The sequence below is a fragment of the Scomber japonicus genome, chromosome 3 (assembly GCF_027409825.1).
Source record: "Scomber japonicus isolate fScoJap1 chromosome 3, fScoJap1.pri, whole genome shotgun sequence".
NCBI classification, from domain to species: domain Eukaryota; kingdom Metazoa; phylum Chordata; class Actinopteri; order Scombriformes; family Scombridae; genus Scomber; species Scomber japonicus.
Genome location: NC_070580.1, coordinates 31,975,672 through 31,991,110, shown reverse-complemented (window position 1 = coordinate 31,991,110; position 15,439 = coordinate 31,975,672). Strand labels below are relative to the sequence as shown.

The window sequence follows — 15,439 nt, the reverse complement described above, 5'->3', positions numbered from 1 at the left end:
GCAAAAAATACAGATATTAAAATTAATATATAAATTAAACATTTAGTGTAAGAAGTCATTAAATGTTTAAATCGTGTTCTTCATTTTAAATTTGATATATAATTAACACATTTTACTTGCAGCACTTACATTTCACCACTAGATGTCACTAAAACCATTTTTCAATGTGTCCCTAGTTATTTCTCCCCTGGTGCCTCCTTTATAATTGTCCCCAGTCCAACTTCCGGTCCTTTTAGTTCCACAACACGCATGTAACTGAGCTTTCTGACAACTTTTGGTGACATGAGTGCAGACAACAGTGAAGGAAATGTTTGTGTGCCTCTAAGAAACCTGCTGAACTCCATCCAGTGTATCAGAGACCGAGTCAGAGGTAAAATATCTCACATTAGCAGCGTTGAAGGGGAAATAGTGAACCAGGAGCTAATGCTGCTAACACTAGCCTGAAGCTAAACCTGCTAAAAATGAACATTAACTAAAGTTTAATGATTATTTTTTATATTTGTAATTATATAGGCAGTGTATTTAAAGTGGTTTGTTTTATTAACGGGTTGCATGTTGTCATATTTTACTTTATTTTACTTTAAATTTCTGCAACATAAACACTCACATGTTAGTTTATTAGTTAATCTGCAGAGATGTAAACACTGACATGATGTTCAGACTGTTTTAGGGACGATAAATGTATTTACATAGGTGGCAAAAGTTCTCACATTATGTATTAAAGTAAAAAGTACAGATACTTGTGTAAAAAAAAAAGAGTAAGCTAAAAGTAGAAGTACTGATTCAACTCCTTCACTCAAGTAAAAGTAAGAAATTAAAGGCTCTGAAATCTACTTAAGTGCTAAAGTAAACCATCTGGAGAGGTTAAAAGTAAAAAAAAAAATTTTAATTTATTGTTGTTGTTTTTTTTACCGTCAATGATACACAATACCTCTCCGGATAACTCGACAAAAAAGAAAAACGTTCTCGTTTTCCATTTCCAACAACTACCGATTAAAAAAATAATAAATAATATAAATACCGTACAAAGTTCTAGTCTATTTCGGGGATGTCATGTTGGGAAAAACACTTTTCTATTAAAGATTGGTTTATTTCAATGCACCAGTAGATATTCATTTATAAACACGTTTATACTCAATTTGCTTTTATAAGAAACTCAATAAAACACACATAATTACACCTGAAACTGTGTGCTGGGTTAATGATAAAGATTTGCTAAAGTTTCAATTAAACCTTTTAAAAGTTTTGTTTAGTTTTCACAAATTTTAATCCATGTTTTAATGAGTCGCTGGAGTCTCCTTGGTAATCTAGTTCAGATCTGACAAGCTGTAGTATAGTGGGTTTTGATCTATACCTGGTTTAATTTGGTCTGGTCCTCTTTTTTTGTCCATGAATTTAAACTAAAAGAGGGAATATTAGTTTAACCTGATGCTTGTTTTCTATCACAGATGGAGAGTCCAATGAGTCGGACGGAGCGTTTAACCTCTCCAACTTCTGGGACACTCTGAGTTGAGTATAATGTACCATCATCTTCATCATCATCCTCCTCCTCTTGCTGCTTTTTTCCATTTTGTGCATAGTATAAATAGTTATAAAGCTTTATAAAGCATTAGCAGCTTTCAGTTATGAGAGTGTATGGTAAGTATTTGGCCATCAGTGTAAGTTGGAACAATTTTATTAACATTCATTTTGATTTAATCTTGTTCCGAAAGGCTCCACACTGGAAGAAGCCATTTAATGAGATGTTTTTAATGTTTAATTGACTGTGTCCTCTGTCCTCAGACCAGGCAGTGAAGGCGGTGTCTCAGGAAGCCACGAAACTCAGCCTGGCCTTCTCCAAACCGCCGCTGCCATCACAACAGGTCAGATTATTATTATTTTAATCGTAATGTCGCTTTTTTGATCCAAGACACATGAATTTAAGCAACATGTTAAAAGCCAGCTTAGGACAGAGGGATAGATAGAGAGATAGACTATAGCAATCACAAAACAGCAAATACAGGGATTCTTAAAGAGGTAGATAAGAAATAAGGTACAAAAATAGGTACAACACTACCAGCAGCTTCTCTGAAATCACACACTGTCATTTGATACTCTATAAAAATATCGATTATAGCTGCTTTAAACAAATCGTGTTAATGTTTCTTAAGCTATTGAATTGTCTCTTTAATTACCAAAATATTTCTTTGGTGGGTTTTTTTGTCTCTCTTTCTTCGACCTTCTGCAGGATGGAGAGAAGTTGACGGAGTCCATCATGAAGAGCGTCCTGACTCTTTCTACAGTGTATTACTGGCTACCTAAGAGCCAAGGTAACATCACATCCTCACATCACCTCTCTGAAATCCTACTTTATTCTTATTCATTCATAATTTCTCATATAGTTCTCTTCTTTTGCTGCTGCCTTTCTCTAATGGCGCTTTTCCACTACACAGTTCCAGCACGACTTGACTCGACTCGGCTCAACTCGTTGTTTTTTGCGTTTCCACTAGGGATAGTAGCTGGTACCTGGTACTTTTTTAGTACCTGCTCTGCTGAGGTTCCAAGCGAGCCTAGCCGATACTAAATGTGACGTCAACAGACTGCCGGCCACTGATTGGTCAGATGAGTTGTCGCTGGAAGAGTCATGAGCCGTCCCACACAAGAATCAAACCCGACATTTTTAAATACCGGCGACAGCGTTACAACCATACGGCTCAATGTTCTTGCTTTGTGTGACAGAAAGCCTCATACAGCAGCAAGTACACCATCACCTCCATGTCCTCCATTGTTTATGTGTTTGTGTCGCGTATGAAACGAAGTCACGGCAGTTTCATGGAGCAGTTGCTATGACGACCCCGTCCACGTTGAGTAGGTACCTTTTTGTAATGGAAAAGGTCGTTCCTGGAACCGAGTCGAGTCGAGCCGAGTAGTGCTGGAACTGTGTAGTGGAAAAGCGCCATAAATGAAAGCCTCAGTCTGATTCCTGTCAATGGATTATAGTTTAGTTTGATAGTTTAGTATTTTTAGAAGTAATGGAAGATAAAAAGCTGTTCTGTCAGGTGCATACTTATAAGCATTCATGCAAAGTTAAACCAACATGATTATTCTAATTGTTTTCTATTTTCATTCTTCCTCTGTTTTCTTTTGCTTACATTCCTTCCGTCTTATTATCAGCTAATCAATCAGTTAAACTCTACTAACCCGTATAAAAAGGTGCTCTATACAGTTTGATTGACTGATTGAAGGACACGCCTAGATTGTTGTCTTTAGTTGTTTTTTAGATTTTGTGATTAGATATAAACTTTCTCAGTGTCTCGACTTTCAGCTCGTCTCTCCTGGTTTTCTGTCGTCTCAGGTGTCAGTCTGCGTAGACAGGTCAGAGATGCCACCGTCGAGGTTTTGGAGGGGGTCGCACAGCTGGTGGAGGTCATACTGAGCACACCGCTGCAGAGGTTAGCACACACACACACACACGCACACACACACTCCCTGCACACACACAAACTCACACACACAGACAATCACACCAACACAGTGAAAATAAGAGTGAATATAATCAGTCAATCAATCTGACTTTATTTGTATCACACTTATCATGCATGGTGATGTAACACACACTCACACACACACACACACACACACACTCCACTCCACTCCGTCCCGATCGAATAACCATGTCATAAATAATGACTCAATAAAAACAAGAAGTGAGGAAACGCCATCATAACTCTCATGAATCTGCGATGAGGAAATAAAAATTCAAAATAGCCAAATAAAATAAAATAAGAAGATAATAAGAGAATAGATAAATGATGAAATAAAATAAACTGAGTAAAGCCAGAAGTGTAAGGTGGGGTATTAAAAGGAAGATAATAAGAGAATAGAATAATAAAACAACTAAGAGGAGATGTGATGAAGTAAAACCAGACATAAAAAGTAGATGAAGTATGAAGAGAAAAACAATGAAGAAAATAAGATACACTGTATATAAGCTCTATATTGAACGCCTTAAATATGATGCACCAGTTACCACATAAACAACTGACAGCCATGTAAGGTGTGAAAGATTGCTTACATCTCTAATACTAGTTACTGAAACAATCCACTGTTCATCTGTTAATGGGGTTGTAATACTTTCAGTGATTGTATGTTTTATTTGTTTGTTTTGTTTGATGCTTCTTGTTGTATCCTGTCCCTCCTCTGTTGTTATGTAGTGTTACATGATGGGATTTGTGGGGTTTATCCTAAAAAATACATTAGAAAGTAAAATGAGAGTACGCTACCCTTCTGACTTGCATAATAAAGCACACCGGTGTGTTTTATTAATGTCAGTGCTTAGTGCATTACTGTTAGTGGACGTTTACATACTTACATGCTAAGACATGTGTGAACAATTATTTAGGTGTGTAGAGGAGACTGTGTGTGTGTGTGTGTGCGTTTGATGGCTGAACTGAAAAGTATGCCCACCCTCTCAATGTGAAGCTCCACATCCTGCTGGGAACAACTCTCGATCTTCTACTCCACTTTCCTCACCAACGCCTCCACGTCTACGATGCTTTCTTTGCTGATACTGTTTGAGACAGCTGGTGAATAAACAACTTAGATATTGCTTCAGAAACAAACACTCTGTGTAGAAGGCTGAATGCATGAAAACAATATTTCCATAAAAATGTGACTGACACTTTCAGATACGCTTTCAATTTAAATGTGTGATGTGCAGTGGTGGTTTGGGATGTGTGTGAGTGATTTCAGTTGAGGGGTTAGGTGACAACTCAAAGCTATCATGACATTTGCGGACCGGAAGAGGCTAGTTGAGAAACCACAAACTTGTGGCTTTTGTAGATCCATATCTACCCTCTTACCCCTCAGCACAAATTTGAAACTTTTGTTCCACTCAAATCAACAAGTTGCAGAGACGTTAAAAAAAAGGAAAAAGAGTCATACATTTGAAAATAAGAGTAGAATAAAAACGCTAGACCAAAGTAGTAAAATAGGCTAAAACAAATAAATAAAAGAAATAAAGTTCAATTAAAACCCAGATTTAAAAAAGGTGGGTTTTAAATTTGCTTTTAAAGATATCAACACACTCTCTGCTGCCATCAGGTTTTCAGGAAGGAAGATACATATTTAACATATTACAGTAAATTTTGGTGGATACATCCATTGAACACACACTCACATTAGCTTTGTCATAGCACCTGAAGTTTCAGTTAGGGCGAACTCACACTAGGGCCAGTTGTTCCCTCCCCTGTCCCCCGCTGGCCCGCACTCACATTATCTCAAACCCAAGCAATGTTGCCTCCGACACATATGTTGTGCAAAAACATATAGACAGTTTACTCTCATAAAACATGCACAGGTGTGTGTTCGCGTGCTGTCCGCCAGTAAAACACAGCACAGCCGATCAATTAACACAACGCAATATGATTAAAAAGTGCAAGCTTGTTCTTCTGAGTCATGCCTGTGTAGTATGCAGTACTAGATACTTGTGTAAAAAAGGCTAAGACGTACTGATTCAACTCTTTACTTAGAGGTCGCCAAATGACTTACTTTAATGAATGTCGTTAGTTTATATAATGCAGATTTGTAAAATATTACTTTTATGAGGGTCACAGTCACAGACAATAAACTTAGCATTTCAAAACTGTGGTAACAGCGGTGCAGCAGATGTAATGAAGTCCACGCCGCACGCTGGATGCAAACTAATATTAAGCCTATAGCCTATTCATTATAATGTCAATGGAAATGAATTGAGTTCTTTTGCCTTAATAATGATAAAATAATACACTAATAATGGTTGGATTGGGAACCCATAATGTCTCCTTGTTGCATTTAGTGCTGTTTTAAATAACCAGGACTCAGCTAGTGTTACCTTTTAAAAACCATCGATTCCCTGGAAAATTGTCTCCTTTTCCCGGGATTTAAAATGTCTTATTTTCGGGAAAAATATTAATAGCTAGTGCGCATGCGTGACCAAGTGTACTATTCTCAAGCACACCTCTTCCAAGCGTACCGTGTCAGGGAAGTGTATCATGCTGAAGCACAGTACACTTGCACTCACACTAGCCAAATAACTCAGACTTTAGGGGGCAAACTTGTTTGGGCACGGTACGATGGCCTAGTGTGAGTCTATTATCATTAATTATAGTCAATTATTAGTTCATTACTGCTGTGAAAACATGATTCAACATGATTTTATCCTCTTAGCCCTGGTATTTAATCATTTATAATAACTATTAATAAAGTAATTACCTTTCATATGTTGTCATGGTAACGCTATCACACATACACTTTTCACTGCTCATTCACAAACAGCTTTAAACTTTACATCTTCAGATTTTAGCTGTACAGAATGAGTCGTATATTTCAGTTTTCAGCAAAATAACAACAGTATGTTTGGAATATATTCCTAATTTCTCTTCCTCCTCTTCCTCTCTCTTCCTCCTCTTCCTCTCTCTTCCTCCTCTCCTCCAGTCTGACTCAGGAGCAACTGACATCAACAGGAGGTGTGTGGTCAGCCTGCGACCAGTTCGAGCAGTTGCCACGAGGTTAGTTCTGTAAATGATCGGAGGGTCGGAGGGGTACAGCGATGAGCACAGGCGTTCCCACTAACTGCCTCACAGCAGGGGAGTAGCTGTGTTTATAGCATGATAGTCTTAAAAAAATCACTTTCTGCTGTATCAGAGCTGTATTAAGCTGCTGCTTCATGTTTGAATCTTTCTGCCGGTGAATCTGCAGGTTCAGGTCTACACAATAAGATGATATTTGGGGCTTTGTGGTCAGTGAAGGTTTAAATATACTGTAGTATAAGCAGAAACATCTACAGTGACATCCAATCCAATAAGCACTTTAAATGGAAGGAAGGATGGAAGGGAGGAAGGAAAGAAAGGGGGAAGGAAGGAAAGAGGGAAGGAATGGAGGAAAGGAGGGAGGAAGGAAAGAGGGGAGGAAGGAAGGAAGGAAAGGAGCGAGGGAGGAAGCAAAGACGGAAGGAAGGAAAGAGGGAAGGGCGGAGGAAAGAAGGAAGGTAGGAGGGAGGGAGGAAGGAAGGAAGGAGGGAGGAAGGAAGGTAGGAGGGAGGAAGGAAGTTAGGAGGGAGGAAGGAAAGAGGGAAGGAAGGAAGGAAAGGAGCGAGGGAGGAAGCAAAGACGGAAGGAAGGAAAGAGGGAAGGACGGAGGAAAGAAGGAAGGTAGGAGGGAGGGAGGAAGGAAGAAAGGAAGCAAGGAAGGAGGGAGGAAGGAAAGAAGGAAGGTAGGAGGGAGGGAGGGAGGGAGGGAGGAAGGAAAGGAGGAAGGAAGGAAGGACGGACGGAAGGAAGGAAAGAAGGACGGACGGAATGAAGGAAGGAAGGGACAGTCAAAACAGATGGGGTCAATTTGACCCGGGAGAACGATACAAAGGTTAAAACAACCACAGTGGACCAAAGTGCTGTACAGAAGAATAAATAAAAGACATAACAGCTACCATGAGGCCTAAAGTTATATATAAAATAGAAATAGACATGTTAAATGATCTGTTTCTCCCTCTAACATACATTAAAATGCTGTCAAATTTTAGTTAATCCTGCTCTTTTACTGTATTTTAAAGTTATATCAGCTATAGATGTAGAAGTGTCCGTAGTTTCAGTAGTAATATTTGCATTTATAGAAAAATAATGCCAGTATAACAGTTTAATGATTAATGAAAATAATGGTTAGCTGCAGCTCTTCACACTCTTCATTTCACTTTTATAGTTTGAGTCGTTTCAATTTAATCATTAATATTTAGAGTCTGATGTGACTCATCACTGCTGCTGAATCCAGATGATAAAAGTATGACAGTGAAATGTGGAGAGCTTCGTGCTTCCTGGTTTGTGATCAGCTGTTATTTCTAAGAGGATTCGATGAATGTGGGACTTCTTTGAGACCATATTTCTGTTCGTTTGTCTTTGAGTTTTGTAAGATTTGAATGATTGAAGCTTTATTGATCTCGTATCATCTTGTATTTGTGTTCCACAGATAATAAAGCAGCAGTGTTGGTAGTTCTGGCCGAGCAGATCGGAGTCGTGAAGGACGCCATAGAGGAAATAGAACAGGTACAAACAGGCTGTCAGTTCTCCATTAAAGGCTGGAGTGGTTTTTTTCCAACTCCAGATATGATAATGATGATAACAAGATGAAAGTGGAAGACAATGAAGTACAGTAAGGAGATGATGAGAATAAAATAAAAAATATATATTATTATATATTTTTTTATTAAAAGAGGTGGTGGGGTCCATATTTCAGCTCTGAAACAAGTTCAACTAGTTATTTACTGAAAAACATATGAAATACTGTAAATATCTTTTTCTACATTGTTTAAAGTTTGTGTTGTGTTTCTTCAAATAACTAAACTACAAATTAGACCATGGTGGGCCGCCACACTCTATATGATTAATAGGAAATGCTGCTTATCCACTTTTTCTTTTCTTTTTTTTAATTGATTGATTTATTTATTTACTTATTTTTTTTATTTTTTTTATTTTATCTTATTATTATTATTATTATTTTTAATTTATTTTATTTTATTTTATTTTTTATTATTATTTTTATTTATTTTATTTATTTTATTTTTTTCATTATTTTTATTTTTTATTATTATTATTATTTTTTCTAATTTATTCTTGGTTGTTGGTATGTTTTTTTTCTTTGGTGTCTAGATGTTTGTGAAGTAAAAGTGTAAAAAAATAGGAAATGCTGCAGTGATGTCACACGTAGCGCTCTGCTGCTCTGAGCTTCGATGATGTCATTTATCGTCAGTGGCAACCGTATTACAGATTTTCACATGAACTCTTCTTTCACCTCCACTCAGGCGTTATCTGAGCCTCAGGATCCGTTCAACGACATCCTCGACGATGACGAGGATGGAGAGGAGCCTCGTGGCAACCAAGACACGTATTGGTCGGAGAAGGACCGGCGCGTGATTGGTCCGTGTCAGGGGCTGATGAAGGCGTCGGCAGCGTGCCTCAGGAAGCTGACGTCGGCCGTCAGAGCGAACGGTGACGTCACAACGTCTCAAAATGTGGCCCAGCTGGACGACCTGGCTGACATCAGCAAGGATATTAGCCCTGGGTACGCACACATACACACACGCACACATACACACACGCACACACACACACACACGCACACACACACACACACACACACACACACACACACACACACACACACACACACACACACATATACATACATGCACACATACACACACATACGCATGCACACGCACACACATATACAAATACATACATACACACATATACACACACGTACAAATACACAAATACATTCATACACGCACACTAACACACATAATACACACAAATACACACACATACATATGCAAATACACACCTACACATGTACACACACACACACAAACACACACACACACACACACACACACACACAATAAGTTTGAAAAAGTCAGGATAACAAATTATTCTCTCTTCGTCTTTTCTCGTCAGTGTTGATGATCTGGCGCTCTGTCTCTACCCGCCCATGGACTACAGCGGAGTAGAGAGCAACGTAAGACACACACACACACACACACACACACACACCTACACAAACACACACACATTTCCAACATGTGCCTTTTGTCTGTTTAAATGGTTTTACTATTACTACTATTATTATTATTATTATTATTTTAGTTATTTTTCATTATGCACTTTCATACATTAGAAAAAACGAAAAAAATATCGTTTCCCCTTAAAAGACAACAACAAAAAATAGTGTAAGAAGAAGAAGACATAGTAATCTAAAACGCTGATGTTTATATATTAATTAGGGCTGTTAATCTCTTCTCACTCACTCACTGTCACAGATTGCTGTTATAACGACTTCTCTTTGTTGCTAATGTGAAGTGTGGCAATACTGAGGTAAAAAAAATTATCACGGTCATGTCCACGTATCATAGATAAGTCGATATATAGACATGATGATGCTGATAATTAAGTTATTGTGCGATAAGCTGATAATTATTGTGCCAGCTGCTCTTGTGAGTAACCAGGGTTCCTCCATCCCTCCCTCCTTACTCCTTTCCTTCCTTCCTTCCTTCCTCACCTCCTCCTTTCCTTCCTTCCTTCCTTCCTCACCTCCTCCTTTCCTTCATCCCTTCCTTCTCTCCTTCCTTCCTTCCTCTTTTCCTCCATCCCTCCCTCCTTACTCCCTTCCATCCTCCTTCCCTCCTTCCGTCCGTCCATCCGTCCGTCCATCCGTCCGTCCATCCGTCCGTCCTTCCTTCCTCATTCCTTCCTTCTTGCCTCCCTTCCTTCCTTCTGTCTTCCCTTCCTCCTCCCTTCCTTCTTTCCCTCCTTCTTTTCTTCCTTGACCTGAGGACAACAGGAGGGTTAAATGTGTTTCAAAATTGTAATCCTGCTAAGTAATCCCCATTTTTACTAAATGTGCCTGTAATCAGACTGTAGCAGAATACAGTTACCTTCTTTTTTTTGCATCCTAATTACGTAATGTACCTTTATCTGTATGAGCACAAACAGGAGGCACATTTAAAAAGGAGCATTATAAGAGATCTCACTTATACTTGCATGAAAACAGCATTTCAGAAAGACTTTTGAGTTGTTTTGTTGCATATTTTAAATTATTTGTTTATGGTTTCCCGTTTCTGTCTCAGCTTTTGTACTTAAATACAACAACAACTAATATATGTGTGCTTTTTCATCTTTCTACAGGTGTCTAAATTGGCAGTACTGTTAAAGAAAGTTCTGGGGATCATCCGGTAAGAGCGATTCACTCACAGTTTTTAAACCAAAACTACCAAAGCTAATACAAAATACAAAAATAGTTCTTTGACATTTTGAAGAACTTTCATCCAGTTTTTCGTTAAAGAGTTACAACATGCAGGAGCACATGGATTAGATTATTGTAGGGATAACTATCAGTGCTTTTTGATAAATAATCATCAGTAATATGGATGTAATGACTAAGTGGATAAAGGCGGATAATAGAACTGTTAAACTCAGAAAATCACATTTTTACTGTAATGCAGCCTTTAAAAAACAGGAAAAGACACTTATTCCATATCACCATGTTATGATATTCAAAATCTAAGATGATATCTATAAAATATCATGATATCAATATAATGTTGATTTACTGCCCAGCCCTAAGTACTGTTATAATAACGTTTTTATAATAGGAGAGTGATCTGGGTGGATGTTTGTCGAGCAGGAAGAAAAAAGAAAGTTTGCACGCTATTTTCGCAATATAGTCACGCCACAATACATCAGGTATATCGGATGTGTCACCCACACCTTAACTGGAATGGGTGCGGGATAAATCATGAAGAAATACTCTTTCCAATGGAAGTAGTTTGATGTGTTTGAGATGTTTTCTGTGGAAGTAGAAAAATGAAGGGTGGCGTGTCTGTAAATCTAATGAATCATATCCTTTCCACCTGAAGGCTGAAACACACCGAAAGCAATAAATTACATGCTTTGTTTGACGTGCGTCATCTGATGCTGATGCTGATCCTGCAGGCAAAGTAGTAGCTTTATTGTTATTGTATTGAGGTTCATAATGAAATTTAGATAGCACTCCCTGAGGCATAAAAGAATTTAAGACAATTAAAAACAAATTAAGACATATAAATAAAGCATTGATAATCTGTAAGGACAATAAATAAAGTGTGATATGCAATATAAAGAGTGAGTGAGTGTTAGTGAGGGGATCAGGCCCATGTTCATTAGTTTAACAGCTTGGAGAAATAAGCTGTTTTTCAGTCTGTTACGACCATAGACTGTATAAAAGAAATGGTCGTAACATCCGTGACGTCACCCATTGGTTTGTGGACTGCTGCTCGGAAGCCAATAGTTTCGAATCTAGGCAGCGCCATTTTGAAAATGTCCGGTGCATGCTGGGAAAAATAAAAACACAGATTCTACTTATATGGGCATGAGGCAGAGGCCATGATCTTGAGGACATTGGTCAATCAACCTGTCAATCAGGACGTAGCCACGCCCTAATGCATACCCTTTATCGTCAAATATAAAATCAGGGAGGCCAAAATTTCACAAATGAACATCATACTGCATTGAAGAAGGCTTTAAACTAAACTGAGACCATAAACACATTTTGAAAACGTTTACTGAGGTTAGAAATCAAGTGAGAAGTTGGTGAATTCTCCATTGACTTGTATTGAGACGGAAGTCCTTTTGACACCAAAACGGTCGCCCCCTGGTGGCCTTTTGATAGAATGCAGCTCTAAGTTACTTCTGCGTTGGCCTCTTTTCAGAGGAGACACACAGTAGCATCTTCTCCTACTAGAGCTGTCTTCTCCCAGCAGGCTTTGAATCACTCTTATTTGAACAAACTGTATTTTAATGCTTTGGCAACACTGTTCTCATAACTTTCTAATGCCAATAAAGCTCTTTGAGTTGATTCGAACTGAATTGAAAAGTCTCTTTCTCGCTCGCTCATACTATCGCAGTCGGGGCTTCAAGGCAGTTTGATACACCTCATAATGCTTTTTCTGCACGTTTGACCATTTGAAAAAAATATGTTTTGTATTTTAAACATGCTCATCAGATGCTTTCAGTGTGTTTTTGGGCCTTTATCAGCAAATCTCATCAGATCAGATGGAAACTGAATCCAATCATCTGTATTATCTATTATTGTCTGTTTCTCATTTTCATTACCCCCCCCCCCCCCTCTTTTGCCCTTATGCAGGTCCAGTCACGTTTGTGGGGAATCGGAGCTGACCTGGGTTCAGTTCTTAGAAGGAGCGGTCGAACACAACCTGCAGAAAGCCAAAGACCTTATTCAGCAGGACAGCTAGTGTGTGTGTGTGTGTGTGTGTGTGTGTGTGTGTGTGTGTGTGTGTGTGTGTGTGTGTGTGTGTGTGTGTGTGTGTGTGTGTGTGTGTGTGTGTGTGTATGTGTGTTATTAAAAGTGTTTATTTTGTGTGCTTTTATGTGCCAGTGAATGAATGGTGAGTGTGTGTGTGTTTTTTCAAAAATGTGTATTCCTATCATGTATCATTGTGTTTGCAAGCACACACATGTGCAACGAATACAAATAAAACTTGTGTCATAGCATGAACTCTTCTGTGGAACTTAATATCATTACGTAAACATCTGCATGTCAGCACATCTGTCTACGCAGGTAATTTAACTTTAACTTTTGATTGTTTGCCAAATACACACAAAATGTCCTCAAGGAAGAATCGTGTCTCTAAAATAACAAATTAAATCTCTTAAACGGTCTTGTGTTGTCGCTCTGTGAAGACTGACTGAACAGGAGGAAAGCAGAATAGTTTTGCACCTTTGTTTTAAAGACTTTGAATTTAAAGTCTTGACGAAGATTAAAAAAATACAAATGTATGCTTTGACGGATCATCTTAATGTCAGACTTGTGAATTAGTTTCACCTCATTATGATGATGTGAAAGTGGTTTGACAGAATTGGACACCTTATTTATTAATTTATTTATGTTCTGTTTATAGTTTTCTTTTTTTGTAGTGTAGATTTATGCATCATGGTAAAAAAAATACAAATATTACAATTATTTCCTCTCCATAATGGGGTTCAACTCAATTTAATGTTTATTTATCTACTTTGAAATGCTCCTCCCTACACAGGCCTCTAAATATATATTTGGTTCGCACAAAACACAAGAGAAACAACCACCTTGAAACAATATTTTCCTTTTCAGGCATGAAAACAGAATAATTAGGACAAAGAACAGATTAAATGACACCTGTCTGTCCTCAGGCTGATGAGCAAAGTCTGTAAACTCAACTTCAGTCATTTGTGATTTATGATTGACGACAGCCTGAGGATCACAGGGCAACTCCCATCAATTTCTTATATATTTGTCATCGTCACTTCTTTTCTTCTATGAGCTCTGTTGGAAAAAAACAAACACTTACTTGTTTTTGGCTCCACATTTAAGAGATATTAAAATATGTTGAGAAGAAGCAGCTCACCTAATGTCACCTCTGGTTCTTTAGGGAGTTATCTCACATCTCATTAAACACATTTTATCTGGCTTTTGTCTCTTTTGTTATGAAAAAAAGTGTCATTAAAACATGCAGTAGAGCGCCTTGGTAGATAAATGGTTGCCATGTAATCGCAAATAACTGTAACGCCTTGGTTTGAATCTGACAAGAAACTTCTTATCTCTTTCTCCGCTTGTTTCCTGTTGACCTCTCTGCCAGCTACTGTCAAATAAAGGCAAAAAGTCCAAAACATGAAAACTGAAAAAACACCCACTCATGCAAAATTAAACAGATAAACCAAACTAACTGGGCAATCTTCGTTCTTGTTAATTTATTGTACTAAAGCACTTTGTAGTTACATTCATATTTATTCTTTATCTTTGCACTAAATGTCACCTGATTTATATAGTTTGATGTAATGTTGTGTTATATGTGCCTTGTAAGGTGTGCTTGAGTGCTTTGAAAGGCTCCTTTAAATAAAATGCATTATTATTTTTAAACCTCCTGTTGTCCTCAAGTCAAGGAAAGAAGGAAGAAAAGAAGGGAGGAAGGAAAGGAGGGTGAACGGAGGAAAGAAGGAAGGAAGGAAGGAAAGAGGGAGAAAGGATAAAAGGAAGGGAGGAAAGAAGGGAAGAAGGACAGAGGAAAGAAGGGGGAGAGGAAGGAAGGAAGAAACAGAGGGAGGAAGGATGGAAGGAAGGTAGGAGGAAGGGAGGAAGGAAGGATGGAAGGAAGGAAGGAAGGACGGAGGAAGGAAGGAAGGTAGGAGGAAGGTAAGGAAGGAAGGAACAGCCAAAACAGACAGGGTCAATTTGACCCGGGAGGACAACAGGAAGGTTAAATAGTATAATAAGAGAGAGAAACAGACCAAACTGATCAGAAAGAGCACATGAGAACAGGAAGGCAGAGGGTTAAATTTGACCATTGTGACATTTGACAGCTTGTAAAAACACCACAAACGTTTGTTTTCTTTTACCTTGAAATTTTATGACTCTTCTTTAAGTGGCCCAAAAATATTTTAACATCTTATACTTTTGTATAGGTGCTACAAATATTTGTCCATTGAGGCTGTCATTGGTTCAAATTTTGTTTTACGAGATGGGTTGGGCTTGGCTGGTGTATAAATTAGATCAGCGCTGGTTCACATGTCAGTGTGTTGCTGACTGCCTGCCAGGCTGCATTTACACATCTTCACTACATCTACTACTGTAAGAGAGAAAGTTCAGCAAAGATGACGACACAATCCAGATCTAGTGAGTACTTTCTAATGTTTTATCTTCTTTTTTACCTTCCTCCTCCTTCTTCCTCCTTTTCCTGTGTAAGTCTCTAGCATGCATTTTATGAAGAGTGTAAGAATGATGGACTTATTGTGCATTAAATAGAAAGTACTGTGTTGGACTGCATTAAACCATGTGGTCAAAGGTTGAATATGGAGAATGAGCAGAACACCGCCATCTAGTGTCTCGAGATCGTAGTCGC

At 38.3% G+C, this 15,439-nt stretch overlaps 1 protein-coding gene across 1 annotated transcript; it reads left to right on the top strand.

Moving 5' to 3' along the window:
• The first annotated feature begins 227 nt into the window (after positions 1–227).
• Positions 228–12,961, top strand: ccndbp1 (cyclin D-type binding-protein 1). The gene is made up of 11 exons (XM_053316034.1): positions 228–370; positions 1,449–1,508; positions 1,783–1,862; positions 2,228–2,309; positions 3,335–3,431; positions 6,454–6,527; positions 7,978–8,054; positions 8,810–9,069; positions 9,468–9,528; positions 10,695–10,741; positions 12,691–12,961. Exons 1-11 carry the CDS (start codon positions 283–285, stop codon positions 12,797–12,799), a joined length of 1,035 nt encoding a protein of 344 aa, XP_053172009.1. The 5' UTR covers positions 228–282; the 3' UTR covers positions 12,800–12,961.
• The last annotated feature ends 2,478 nt before the right edge of the window (positions 12,962–15,439 follow it).